The sequence below is a fragment of the Schistocerca piceifrons genome, chromosome 2, assembly GCF_021461385.2.
Source record: "Schistocerca piceifrons isolate TAMUIC-IGC-003096 chromosome 2, iqSchPice1.1, whole genome shotgun sequence".
Taxonomy (NCBI): Eukaryota; Metazoa; Arthropoda; class Insecta; order Orthoptera; family Acrididae; genus Schistocerca; species Schistocerca piceifrons.
The window spans coordinates 1,011,457,869-1,011,471,479 of record NC_060139.1 but is presented as its reverse complement, the minus strand read 5'-3'; the positions used below and the strand labels follow the sequence as shown (position 1 = coordinate 1,011,471,479).

At 45.1% G+C, this 13,611-nt stretch overlaps 1 protein-coding gene across 1 annotated transcript in view; it reads left to right on the top strand.

Moving 5' to 3' along the window:
- The window catches only part of LOC124777998 (histone acetyltransferase KAT6B), a 281,082-nt gene that overhangs the window by 203,948 nt on the left and 63,523 nt on the right, over positions 1–13,611 (top strand). Inside the window, exons 4-5 of the mRNA XM_047253571.1 lie at positions 8,693–8,952; positions 10,857–10,978. Coding sequence (XP_047109527.1) covers positions 8,693–8,952; positions 10,857–10,978 — 382 coding nt within the window. The remainder of the gene's footprint in view (positions 1–8,692; positions 8,953–10,856; positions 10,979–13,611) is intronic.

The following is a 13,611-nucleotide window of genomic DNA, read 5'->3' as shown; positions in this document are numbered from 1 at the left end:
GGTCCACAACTCTTGTGGATAGGTACGCGGCAAGCACGGGACCCTGAGCTAGTGCAGCTCTCTCCCTTTCCGGGCTGCATACCGTCCCTTTCCACATACCTCCCTGACCCCGATCTCCCCCCCCCCCCCCCCCCCCCCCTTTCTGCTTCTTCTCCCTCTATTTGAGAGTATGTTTTGTGCCTGCATCCAGAGACGGATGCTTATGACTGTAAGACGTGGTTTCTCTTCTTTTCTCTCTACACTGAAAAGTCTCTGTCCTCACTTTGTCCCTCTCTTTTCCTTGATTCTTCTCTTTACCTTTCTTTCCGCTGCGGCATTTGAGACCTATTCTCTTCTTTACTTTTCTTTGTTCCTTCCTTTGTCTTTCCTTCCTCCCTGTGCGTGTCTGAAGGCTGACCCACATGTTCCCATGCGTAGCCGGTGACAGGGTAACGCATAATTTCCCGCCCAGGGAGGGGTGATTGCCCAAGCTGGTACTTTCCGATCATGGTGATTGGTCCTTCCTCCGTTTCTCGGGAGGTATGACCTGAGGTGTGGACAATCACGTAAGGCAGGAGTGCCCTGAGAGAGGGTCCCCACTAGGAAGGGGCGGACCATTGAAGCCGCCGGTAATCATGGAGGATACTTTTGCAATGGTTTTCTCTACTTCTACAACTTCTGCCCACAAGAGAAAGTTAGACCAGACTCAGCTACGGACAATTTTTCCATCAGTGCCAAAACTCCTGGTTGTTTCTTGGTTTGATGAAGGTCAAGACTTCTCCACAGTCACCCCTTTCATTGTACAGAAAGGTGCCAACGCAGTTGCAGGTCATGTCAGGTCTTGTTCCTGTTTACAAAATGGCACCTTGTTATTAGAAACCGACAATGCCCTCCAGGCACAAACATAGCTTCGAACTAACTGCTACACACCTTCCCTGTCTGGGTGGAAGCACACCGTACATTAAATTCATCATGTGGGGTGATTTATACAAGATCACTCAACGGATTATCCAATGAGGACATTCAAAATTACCTGTCTGATCAGGGCGTAACGGCCGGACATCAAGTCATGAAAGGGAATTTGTGCCAACCCCGCTCTCTTCTTGACATTTGGCAGAGTTCAACTTCCATCGAGCGCTAAAGTGGGACATGAGATAGTTTCAGTTCACCCTTACATCCTCAACCCTACCCAATGATTTGAGCGTCGCTCTCTTCGCCATCGCGATCAATCCAATAATGGATTGCCTCCCAGCTGATGTATCAGGCTCCCTTTTCGTAGACGATTTTACCATCTATTGCAGCGCGCAGTGTACACGTGTCCTGGAGCGCTGTCTTCAGCGTTCTCTTGACCGTCTTTACTCCTGGAGTGTCGCCAATGGCTTCCGTTTTTCTGCCGAGAAGACGGTCTGTATTAACTTCTGGCGCTACAAAGAGTTTCTCCCACCGTCCTTACGACTCGGTCCCGTTGCTCTCCCAATCGTGGAGACAACCAAATTTTTAGGCCTTACATTTGACAGGAAACTTAGCTGGTCTCCACATGTGTCATATTTGGCCGCCCGTTGTACCCGTTCTTTAAATGTCCTCCGTGTTCTCAGTGGTCTGTCGTGGGGAGCGGATCGAACCGTCCTACTTCGTCTATATCGGTCGACCGTCCGCTCCAAGCTGGATTATGGGAGCTTCGTATACTCCTCTGCACGGCCATCCATCTTACGCCGCCTCAACTCCATACAACATCGGGGTTTACGACTTGCGATCAGAGCATTTTATACCAGTCCCGTAGAGAGTCTTCATGCTGACACTGGCGAATTGCCACTCACCTACCGGCGCGATATACTGCTTTGTCGGTATGCCTGTCGGCTACTGTCAATGCCCGACCATCCGTCTTATCGTTCCTTTTTTGACGACTCTCTTGACCGTCAATACGGGTTGTATGTCTCTGCCCTGCTACCCCCTGGAGTTCGCTTTCGTCGCCTCCTTCAACACCTTAATTTTTCACTCCCTGCAACCTTTCGAGTGGGCGAGAGCCGCACGCCACCTTGGCTCCAGGCTCAGGTCCGCGTTCACCTTGACCTCAGCTCGCTCCCAAAAGAGGTCACCCCCGGTTTGGTCTACCACTCCCGTTTTTTGGAACTTCGTTCGAAGTTCATCGACATGACTTTCATTTATACAGATGGCTCTAAGACCAATGACGGGGTCGGGTGTTCCTTTATTGTCGAGGCACAAAGTTTCAAATACCGGCTCCATGGCCATTGTTCGGTCTTCACAGCTGAGCTCTTTGCCCTCTACCAGGCTGTTCTTTACATCTGCCGCCACTGACATTCTGCTTATGTCATCTGCTCAGATTCCCTGAGCGCCATCCAGAGCCTCAGTGATCCGTACCTGGTTCACCCTTTCGTACACCGGATCCAACGCTCTCTTCAGCAGCTGGTGGATGTCGGTTCTCCAGTTAGCTTTATGTGGGTTCCAGGCCATGTCGGTATCCCTGGGAACGAAGCCGCAGATGCCGCGGCCAAGGCTGCGGTCCTCCAGCCTCGGACAGCTTCTTGTTGCGTCCCTTCGTCCGATTTTAGCAGGGTGATTTGTCGGCGCATCTTATCTCTGTGGCATGCCGATTGGGCTGCACTTACCGACAACAAGCTTCGGGCCTTAAAACCTCTTCCCGTGGCTTGGACGTCCTCCTCACGCCCTTCTCGGCGGGAGGAGGTCGTTTTAGCCCGGTTAAGAATTGGACACTGCCGGTTCAGCCATCGCCATCTGCTGACGGCTGCGCCGGCGCCGTTCTGCCCATGTGGGCACTTGCTGACGGTTAGACACATTTTAATGTCCTGTCCAGATCTTAACACACTGCGCCTCGATCTTAACCTGCCAAATACTTTCGATGCCATTTTAGCGGATGACCCACGAGCAGCTGCTCGTGTTCTTCGTTTTATCAATTTGACAAACCTCGCTAAGGACATTTGATGATGCTGTTTTTTAATCCTATGCCTGTCAGTCTGTCTTTTATCGTGTTTTCCCTTTTAGTTGTTGTGGTCAACTTGTGCCTCGCGGTGCACTCTTAGAGTAGTCAGGGCGCTAATGACCATTGAAGTTGTGTGTCCTAAAACCACAAAAAAAAAAAAAAAAAAAAAAAAAAAAAAAAAAAAAAAAAAAAAAAAAAAAAAACCATTGATATCAGTGTCAGCAGTTTAATCATACCAGCCAGTTATGTTCCAATGTGGCAAATGCATTACCTGTGGCAGCGATGCCCATCAGGATGATTGTCACACTCCATACCCTCATTGCATCAACTGTATGGGTAACCATGCTGCTTTGGCTAGAGGTTGCCCTATTTTTAAAGATGAATGTATTATTCAGGAAATCCGAGTGAAAGAAAAGGTGTTCACCTTCACTGCTCGTAAGTTATTTGCCAGTAGAAAACCCACTGTGCTCCCAGTGAGTAAATATAGCATTGTCCTCACCCCTCCTCGGCCTACTAAGGAGGTAGCCATGCAGACTTGCGATCTCACCTTCACTTTACAACCGTTAATTCCTCCCTTATCTCAACTTCCTGCTTCCAAGAAGGCTCATAAGAAACAGTGTTCCTCTCCTTCTCCGCCACGGTGTCTCTCTTCTACAGCGCCACCATAGGCCGTCTTTCGTGTCACAGAGACGTGCCGCTGGCGGCCGATCAACCAGCTGATCACTGGCGGCAAGAGCTGCCTCTCAAACAACCTATGGATCAGGATCTTCTGCCGTTGGCTGAATGCTGTTCCATACCATCGGTCGCCGGCTCTCAGCGGTCGTTGAGTTGACAGCAACCGTGGTGAGATTTTTCCATTTTCTGTCCACCCTGTGTCAATTCTCCATTGGAATATTCGTGGAATTTGCTCCAGTTGGGATGAATTATTGATTCTCGTATGACCTTTTCCCCGGTCATCTTCTGTCTTCAGGAAAAAAAGCTACGTCCCCATGACCGCTTTGTCTCCCCTCATTTCCAATCGGTCCAGTTTGATCTCCCCTCTGTTGATGGCGCTCCAGCACACAGGGGACTTAAGATTCTTCTCCCTGAGATACACTCTATTATCACCCAATCTTCAAACAGTTCCAAGCTGTCGCTGTACGTCTTTCTCTTTCTGGCTACACCTTCTCTCTCTGTACCATATACATTCCATTGCCCACACCGAGGCCAAGAGCTGGTTTCCTTCATCTCCTTGGTCAGCTCCCACCCTCCTATTTGCTGGTTGGGGACTTCAGGTGCCCACCACCCACTTCAGTGATCTCCACGTCCTTGTCCGAGAGGCACCCTATTCCACCAAGCGGATCTCGTTCGCCTCGACACTGGGAAACCTACTTTTTTTGTCAGCCTCCATGTCAACCTACTCTCATTTGACCTTTCAGTCTGTACTGTTCAGCTAGCTCGGCACTTTGAATGGTTTTCTCTTGTTGATACACACTCAAGTAACTTTTTTCCATGTGTCCTTCGATTACAGCCACAACTGCCTTCTATGGGCCCAAGCTGATTGGACACTTTTCTCTTCTCTAGCAACATTTGATGACCATCAGTTTTCTAGCATCAGCGATCCGGTCACTCATGTTACGGAAGTTATTCTTACAGTCGTGGAACGTTCAATACCTCATAGCTCCCCTTTGCCCCGGTGTCCCCCAGTTCCTTGGTGGAACGAGGCATGCCGTGATGCAGTACATGAGCGGAGATGTGCCCTTTGCGTTTTCCGCAATCATCTTGCATTGGCCAACTGTATCCGCTTTAAGCAGTTACGTGCGTGATGCTGTCGCACCATCTGCAATAGCAAGAAGGCAAGCTGGGACTTCTTTACCTGCTCCTTTAACAGCTTCACTCCCTCATCTGTTTGTAGTTGAATTCGACAGTTATTCAGCACGTCTAAGTTCTCCCCGATGTCTGGGATAACTGTCGTGCAAGATACCTTAGTGGATCCAATCGCAATTTCTAACTCATTGGGTCAACACTTTGCTGAGATTTCGAGCTCTTCAAATTACCCGCCAGCCTTTCTCCTGGAGAAACAAGCAGTGGAAGGGTGACCTCCTGCTTTCTAACCTCAAAATTTCGAAAGCTATAATACACCCCCCCCCCCCCCCCCCCCCCCCCCCCCCATCACGCACTCTCTTCCTCTCGCTCTTCCACCCCAGGACCGGATGACATCCAAGTCCAAACGTTGCTGTATTTATCGTACCATAGTCTGCATTACCTCCTTCGCCTTTATAATCGAATTTGGACTGACATTACCTTTCCCAGAAAATGTACCTACTCTTTCAACGAGTAGTGTATGTAAGGTTTTGTAGCGTATGGTAAATTACCATTTACGCTGGTGGCTGGAGTCCCAAAAACTTTTAACACTTGCCCAGTGCGGTTTCCTAAAGTATCATTCTACAGTTGACCACCTTGTTGCTATCTCCACTTATATCATCAACAATTTTATCAGGAAACACCAAACATTAGCTATATTTTTTGATCAGGAGAGGGCATACAATACCTGTTGGAGGACAGGCACCCTCCGCACACTGTTCGCTTGGCGCGTTCGAGGTCTGCTGCCACTTTTCATTCGTGAATTTATGACGAGTTTACATTTAAGATGTGGGTGAACACTACTCTCTCCTGTAATTTCACACAAGAAAACTTTGTGCCCCAGGGCTCCGTGCTGAGTGTTGTATTGTTTGCCATCGCCATAAATCCAATTATGGATTGTCTCCTTCACAGTGTCTCAGACTCCTCCTTTGTCGACGATATTACAATCTTCTACAGCTCTCAACAGACCAGCCTTCTTGATCGATGTCTCGAATGCCTCCACTCACGGAGCATTGAAACCGGCTTCAGATTTTCTCCCAGTAAGATCGTCTGTGTAAATTTTTGGTGTAGTACGGAGTTTTATTCACCTTCCCTACATCTAGGCCCTGTCGGCCCTCCGTTTGTGGGTGTCGTCAAATTCTGGAGATTTATATTACTGTGCTGGTCTTTCCATGTTTCATATCTTTTGGCTCGCTGTCTGCAATCCCTCAACACCCTCTGTGTTCTGAATGGTACCTCCTGGGGAGCGGATTGAGTGGTCCTCCCCAGCCTATATTGTGCCTTAGTGAGCTCGAAATTGGACTGTGGAAGCATAGGTTAATCCTCCGCACTGCTGTCTATTCTTGTGTGTCTAGACTCTGTCCACCACCATGGATTGGGTTTAGCGTCTGGAGCTTGTTACACCAGCCCCATGGAGAGCCTTTACTCTGAGACTGCTGAACCTCCACTGTCCAATCAGTGAGCTGTCCTTCTGAGTTGTTAGGCTAGTCATCTGTCTTCCATGCTTGCTCATCTGACACATGCCCTTTTTTTTGACACCTCCTTGGATTTAGGGTATGCAGGCCACCCTTCCTCTCTACTGTCACTGTGAGTCCGCTTCCGTCAACTGCTATATTCCTTTTCCTTCTAATTTGCTCTATGTGCACAAATGAAGGATATCACATTTATTTACACTGATGGCTGAAAGACCACCTGTGGTGTTGTGAGTGACTATATTGTTGGCGACACCACTATTAGATTTCGGCTTCCCGACCAGTGTTCGGTTTTTACTGTGGAGCTTTACACTGTTCACCAGGCTGTCCAATACGTCCGCCGGCGTAAGTGGATACAGTATATTATTTGTTTGGATTCACTCAGCTCTCTTCTCAACCTCCAAGCTCTTTATTCTGTCCATCCTCTGGTCCACTGGATTCAGGACTGCCTCCCCATGCTCCACTTGGGGGGGTCTCTCTGTGGCATTCCTCTGGATCCCAAGGCATGTAGGTATCCATGGAAACGAGGCAGCCGATATAGTGGCAAAGGCTGCAGTCTCTCTTCTACAGCCCGCTGTTCGCATAGTTCCCTTTACTGGTCTACAGAGCGTTGTATAGCGCACACATTGGTCTACACTTCCCAATAATAAATTACAGGATGTAAAACCTCTTCCTGTGTTTGGTCCTCTTCCTCCCGGCCTCATCATCAGGAAGAGGTAATTTTAACTAGACGCCAGATAGGACATTGTCTTTTTAGCCAAAGTGATGATCCTCCCCCACTTTGTCCCCACTGCTCTGAACCATGGGCAGTGAGACACCTTTTACTTCAGTGCCCCTGTTTTCATCCGCTACGTACCCATTTGCAGCTGTCGCCTGATCTATCTTCCCTTTTAGCAGATGACACGCGCTCAGCTGATCATGTCCTTGATTTTATCAGTACCAGTGAGATGAAGTCCGTCATTTGAAGCTCTCTTTTGGGGAAAACAACCCCCCCTCAATAGCAGTTCTCTCGGATTTCCTTTCGTTTTTAGTTTCCCTTTCTCTCCTTCGAGAGTTTCGATCCCATTGCTGCCGATTTAAAATTAGATTTTTTACCCTTCACTATGCCACAGAATGAGTGCTTATGACCGTAGCAGTTATGCATCCTAAAACCATAATTTAAAAAAAAGTTCCATGTCTCTGTAACTACCCATACAGTACTTCTTCAGCATTTTTGGTGCATAGAGAAACGTACCCAAAATGAACTAAAACTTAGATGTATAGGTGTCTTGATTTTCGTTTTTATCACTCAGTGTTCAAGCTTGTTGTGGTGGAGCAAGGTACCACATGGTATCTTCCTCTGAGCACTGTTTAAGCATTTAGGACACTTCAGCACATGTGAACCATTACTGATCTTTAATGGGCTTATGCTATTGCATCCATTTGGATTGGAGACTGTCATCTGGAAAGATGACTAGTGTTTTGCTTCAAAAGTCAAATTAGTACAGCCATAATTTTCCATTAGCTGACAGTGATGAATATTGATTGTGTCAGTGAGTATAAATAAACATATAAATTATTTCTCAGCAGAACTTTAAACACTGAAGCTTATATAGATGGCATTCTGTACCATCCTAAATATAAACCAAATGTACTTCTGGGTGCAGTGAGCATCAATCTAAATAATTTAATGAGCGTCAAACCATCCCTGTCCTCTATGCCAGTTGCTTTACCCTAGCTAACTTCAGTATTCCATAGTATTTCATTTGTATGTAAAATCAATGACAGAAAAGACTCCCTAAAATACCAGATGCAGCTTTTCAGTTAGCCACTAAATTCCATGCAGAATATGATAGTGGATGCTCATCCACAACTGTAGATAATCACACATCGTTGAAACTTGTAACAGCGTATTAGAGTGAATGCTGCATCAAGGATCATGTGTACGTGCCTCCGCTACCAGCAGATCTCCTGAATTAAGAAGCCAGATTGAAGCAGCTGTCGCTACAATCACTGAAGAGACACTTATTAGAACTCGGCTATAGACTTGATGTGTGCTGTGTGACAAATGGTGCTCACATTGAACATTTTTTAAGGTTCTTGGTACAACTGTTTGAGTTGCTCTTTCATTTAACGTACCATTTATAACTGTAAGTTTATTATAATCAGTATTATAAAGCGTTAAAACCCCAATATTCATTTTTAAACACCCTTTATTTGGAAATTGTTTCTTGTGAAATGCGTCAATTTTGTTGTTTGATTAATGGAGATGCACACACTGCTGTTGAATAACAGATAACACTGATTGTGTTTTAATTGGGTATGTAAATTAACTGTGTTGTATGATCATTTATTGTCTTCTCAGTGGTCTGCACGAAGAGTTACTGGAGATTCTTAGGTGATTGCATTTAGCCTAATTACTTGACAACAAGTGAGGGAGATTTATTTTTCTTTCTTCCAGCTCTGCCTTGTGAGTTGCTGCTCTTGTGAGCGGAGCTATCATGCTGAGTGTTTGGACCCTCCTTCGGAGAGACGCCCAAAAAGCCCTTGGCGATGTAGGCACTGCCTTGCTCAGCAACAGCAGCAGCAACCGGAACAAAATCAGGAACAGCAAGTGCAGCACCACACTATTAAGAAGCCACGCAAGATTGATGTTGCCAGCAGTGTTATAAAGAAGTACTCCAAAGTCAGAGAAAAAACAAGAGACATAAAAAATTACAGGTGAGAGACACTTACCTTTGATCTGCATTTGGATCTCCCTCTGCCACTGTTGCCTTCTAATCTGGAGATTAAGATAATCTTTTATATAACTCTTGCAGGAGGTTAAATATTGAGAATGTGAATTTAGTAGAGCAATTTAAAAATGTGGGTAAAATGAAAACTGTATTTGGTAAATAGGCCTGTGGGACAGCAAAACACAGACTGTCCAAAAGTGACAGTTATCCTGAGTGCTACAGAAATTACTTTGCACGCTTCCCTCATTAGCCATACCATGGCAACAAAATGTTTTTAAGAAATTTTATTTAATATTTATTCAGTTTTCATTGCTTACAGTAATTGTGTGTTGTGCAATTTAATCAGTCTGTGGTTTTGTGGTCCACTGTTTGCGTTGTGTAAGTTGTTTTGAAGTGGAGCATAATATTTTATTAAATAGGAGTTTGTGTGTTTCATTTTTTTTTTTAATATCAAGAAGAGATAGGGTGGGTTGGAAGTGTGTTACTGGCGTAGCATAACTATAGATTCTCATGTTGAACTTTTTATTTGATATGAGGCCTTTGATAAGGCACTTAAAAATTCATATCACTTCATATTTTATTTAATCTCATATTCATCTCCAATGAGTTAAGATAAATTCAATGTCACACTTAAAATGTACATGTTGCCACTGTGCTAATTTACATTTACATTTTGCTATCCAGAGTGTTTCTAAATTTTGGGTTGCTTGTTGAGCTAAACAAAGCTTTGCCAGTATTTGTGTATTAGGAAATGCACTCCTCTTCAGCTCTCAGTGCTGTACTCCATGAAATACACGAAAAAAACTTTTAAGAAATTTGCAGTTAAATTGAGATCTTGACTAACATTCGTGTTTGCTCTTTTGAAGAAAATACATGGGTATACAAGATGAAAAATTTTCGTGTTATGGAGTTCAAGAAGCCACACTGGTTACGAAAGTTCATTGACTGTATGTAATCTCTGGGAGGGGAGACATAGTAAATGTGACTGCCTACAAATCAGTTACTCCATTAGGGCTGCGATTTTGTATGGCATATGTCCTGTGAAAAGTATCACTGTAATTTTATTGCACACCATGTATTATCCATTATTTTGAGAGATTATGGCTCACTAAATGGATTACAAAGTACAATGCATTTTTTAGAATAATTGTGAATTATTTGGAAACATTGTTACAGCTACCATAACAAAAGGTTCACAAAGAGAGAGTAAAATGATGGGATAGAAAACCATAGATTTTATAGGCTACTGTAGGCTAAAACAAAGCAGCCAGAAGTCTAACGTTGAGTAAGAGAGTAACAGTTCCTTGTTAATAATTTTCAGTGTTGTTTCTTTGGCTTAATGGCTATTCATCTGCTATGTATTTTCCTATTGATTAAAGAGGTTACGTGGATGCTACTAAAACTATACCAAGTACCTCACATACCACGCAGAGAGAGAGGAGGGGGGGAGGCAGCTGCAAATTATTCAAGGAGTGAAGGTAAAAAGTTACTGAATAGTATAGTTGTCGAGGCATTGGAGGCACATAAACAAGACGGAAAGCTGTGCGAGTTTCCAGAATGTCTCTCCCTCTCCCTCTCCCTCTCCCTCTCCCTCTCCCTCACACACACACACACACACACACACACACACACACCCCATAGAAACACAAATTGGGAAAATATCTGTGATGGGGCACTAGGCCTTTTTTTTCCTCCAGCTTGCCACTGATTAGCAAGTATCTTCTACCAAATTAGTGAAGCAGTGCTACACTAATTCTGTTTCTCTATGGAAGAAACTGCAATTTCTTCTTTGCGTAAATCAGTTGTCACATAAGTGTGAACTCTGCCAGATTTCATTTTAAATTGCTGTTACACCTTTCAAAATACTTTTAATTTGTGTTGTTGTTTCAGGTTATTGGCAGGTGTTCGGGCCACGAAAGAACCTGCTGCAAGTACTGCAACCCCCAGCAAGAAAGGAAAACGTGTATCTGATCAGTCTCCCGCTAACGACTCGAGCTCTGGCTCAGAGGAGGGTAATGACACAGCCGCTACCAGCTGTTACTCCTCTTCCTTCCTCTCTCAATCATCTGGTGGCTGCGGTGGTGGTCCACACCTATCCTCAGGGCCTGGGGAACAAAGCAGTAGGGAACAGAGCAGGCTTGAAGAAAAAAATGATCGGATCTCTAAGGAGAAGCAGAAATTTTTCCGTTCTAGTGCATTTTATGCTGTTCACAAATCGAAACGGGTAGCATCTCAGCATCAGGGCACAGGAGCAATGTCTGTTGCGCAGAAAGTCAGTGTGGGGCCAGTTGTAGGAGGACATTGTACCAGTAGCAGTAGCAGTAGCAGTAGTAGCAACAACAGCAGCAGCAGTAGCAGCAGCAGCAGCAGCAGCAGCAGTAGTAGTGAGGATGAGTCAGACTCGGGAGGCTCGAGCACAGAGAAGGGTAAAAGTCCAGCCAGCGCAGTAGGTGCCCTTAGTGCCTCACCACAGGCAAGCAGAGTGAAAGTTAGTACCTCTCTGTTTCACCCGTCACCTCAGAGTGTGCAGAGGCCCAGGCCTTCTAGGACTTTCCTGTCCCCAATTACCAGTGTCCCATCCACAACAAGTATCAGAAGCTGTGCACCTTCCAGCAGCCCTCCTTGGGGTTTTGCTGCAGCTGCTGCAGCCGCAACTGCCGCAGCAACAGCTGTTGCAGCTTCAAAAGAAGATAAGAAAGATCCTCCCAGTACAAAACTTGCTGGACCTGTAGAGCCCAAGTTGCCATCGTTTCATGGGAGAACAAATGTAGAAGATACGAAGCAGTCGGCAAACACGTCTATAGCCAGCTGCTTGAAGCAAGTCGCACCACTTAGACAAGAAACTTCCTCACATGAAAAGAGGACATCGACAAGTGCTTACAGAGTACAACCTGGGTTTGGGCAGTTAAAGGGTCTGTTTGATGGCCTGAGTCATTTATTTACAGCACCTTCTCACAACAGAAAACGGACTGTGGGTAATGTGAACTATAGTCTCAGCAGGCGGAAGAAGGACAATAAAGAAAAAGTACAACCAAAGCCTGAAGATAAAGAAGTTCTGTCTCGTGAAACAAAAAGGGCTACTCTCGAGACTGCCCGAAATGATACGGCTTTTGTAAATACGACAAGAGATGTCAAAAAATCGCTTGCCAGTACAAGATCAGATGGTGTCTCCCCTAAACAAAGTGTTACAGGTCCAAGTAAACAAAATTCAGCTTTCCAGCGTGACTCTACAGCTTCTGTCTCACCTGTGTTACCTCCAGTGAGTGTACCTTCCAGTAATAGAAAATTTGCCAGACTTGGTATTTTTGCACCCAGCAGTGATTCTGAACATTCTTCAGCTGCATCCGTTTCTTCTACATGGAGTCAAATGACACCATCTCGTTTAGTGAAGACAGCTGTCAGTAGCAAGAGCTTAGAACAAGAGAGACGAAGAATGCTGAAAGGAGGTGCTTTCTTTGAAGGTGGTCTTATGTCTGGCTTAGGATTGTTTGGATATATGGTGGGACATACTCTCCCTTTTCCCTTTCTCCAACCATCATTGTCTCAGCCTTCTCAACATTCTCAGGAGGACCCAAAATTGAGAAAACGTCATCTCTCAGAGGAAGCCACCCAAACCCACCATCGCTACCACCACCATCACCACCACAGATACCATCCAGTACCAGTGCCATCCACATCCATCGTGCTGCCACACAAGCAGACGGGTAAGAAACCCACCATTCCTACTGCGGGTTTATTTAGCCTCCTGCTTCTTGTAATTCACTTACTCTCCCCTGTAAAACTTACTTGCTTGGAGAAAAACCCTTTTATTTATCACATAGAAGTGCAAGCAAAGTTCTCCCTGCAAGGAGTGAATGGAGTCTTGGAGTGGAATGGTACTGTGTGTGTATGTTTTGAATACCCTAGCATGTTGTGGTGTGCGGTGGCATTGTAGAAATCGTAATCCTTTCCACAATTATCCACTAAATGGGAAAGATGGGGAGGAAGGTCACTTGACTGGGTGCTGGCTGGCAGATTTGATAACAAAAAACAGAAAGAAAAAAAGTAATCTCTTCCCTGTGCTCGTACTTGGCGTGGCTTGACTTGTCTGCTTTAAATGTGGATCCGCACTTTCTTTCTTGATATTATTTGATTATTGAGGAAAGGTATAGGTAAAAGCTGTTCTGCTTTGCAGGGTTCAGGGGGCTTCTATACATCAACAAGGAGTTTTTCAATCCATTGTTATCATATACCAGTTACTATTTGAAGTCTGATAATAAGTGTATGTTTGGTATGGATGTGTGATTGTGTGCACATATGTGTGTGAGCATGCATTTTGGCATGCTTGCATTGATGTATGTGTGCATCTCTCTCTCTCTCTCTCTCTCTCTCTCTCTCTCTCTCTCTCTCTCTCTCTCTCTGATACACACAAAAACACACACAGTGTGCAATGTGTATGTACAAGAGTGTGCACGCACTGGGTTTATTGCTTTCATTTCTCACATTCTTGATTGGGTCAAATTTGCTTCCCAAATTTGCGCTTCTTTGTCCAGTTATGAGTACACATTTCAGCGATTAGATGATTTGCATGTTCAGTATGTGGCGAATGGTCTAACTCTTCTTTAACATTTCACCCTCGCCTTACATAAATAATTCACTTTCACCG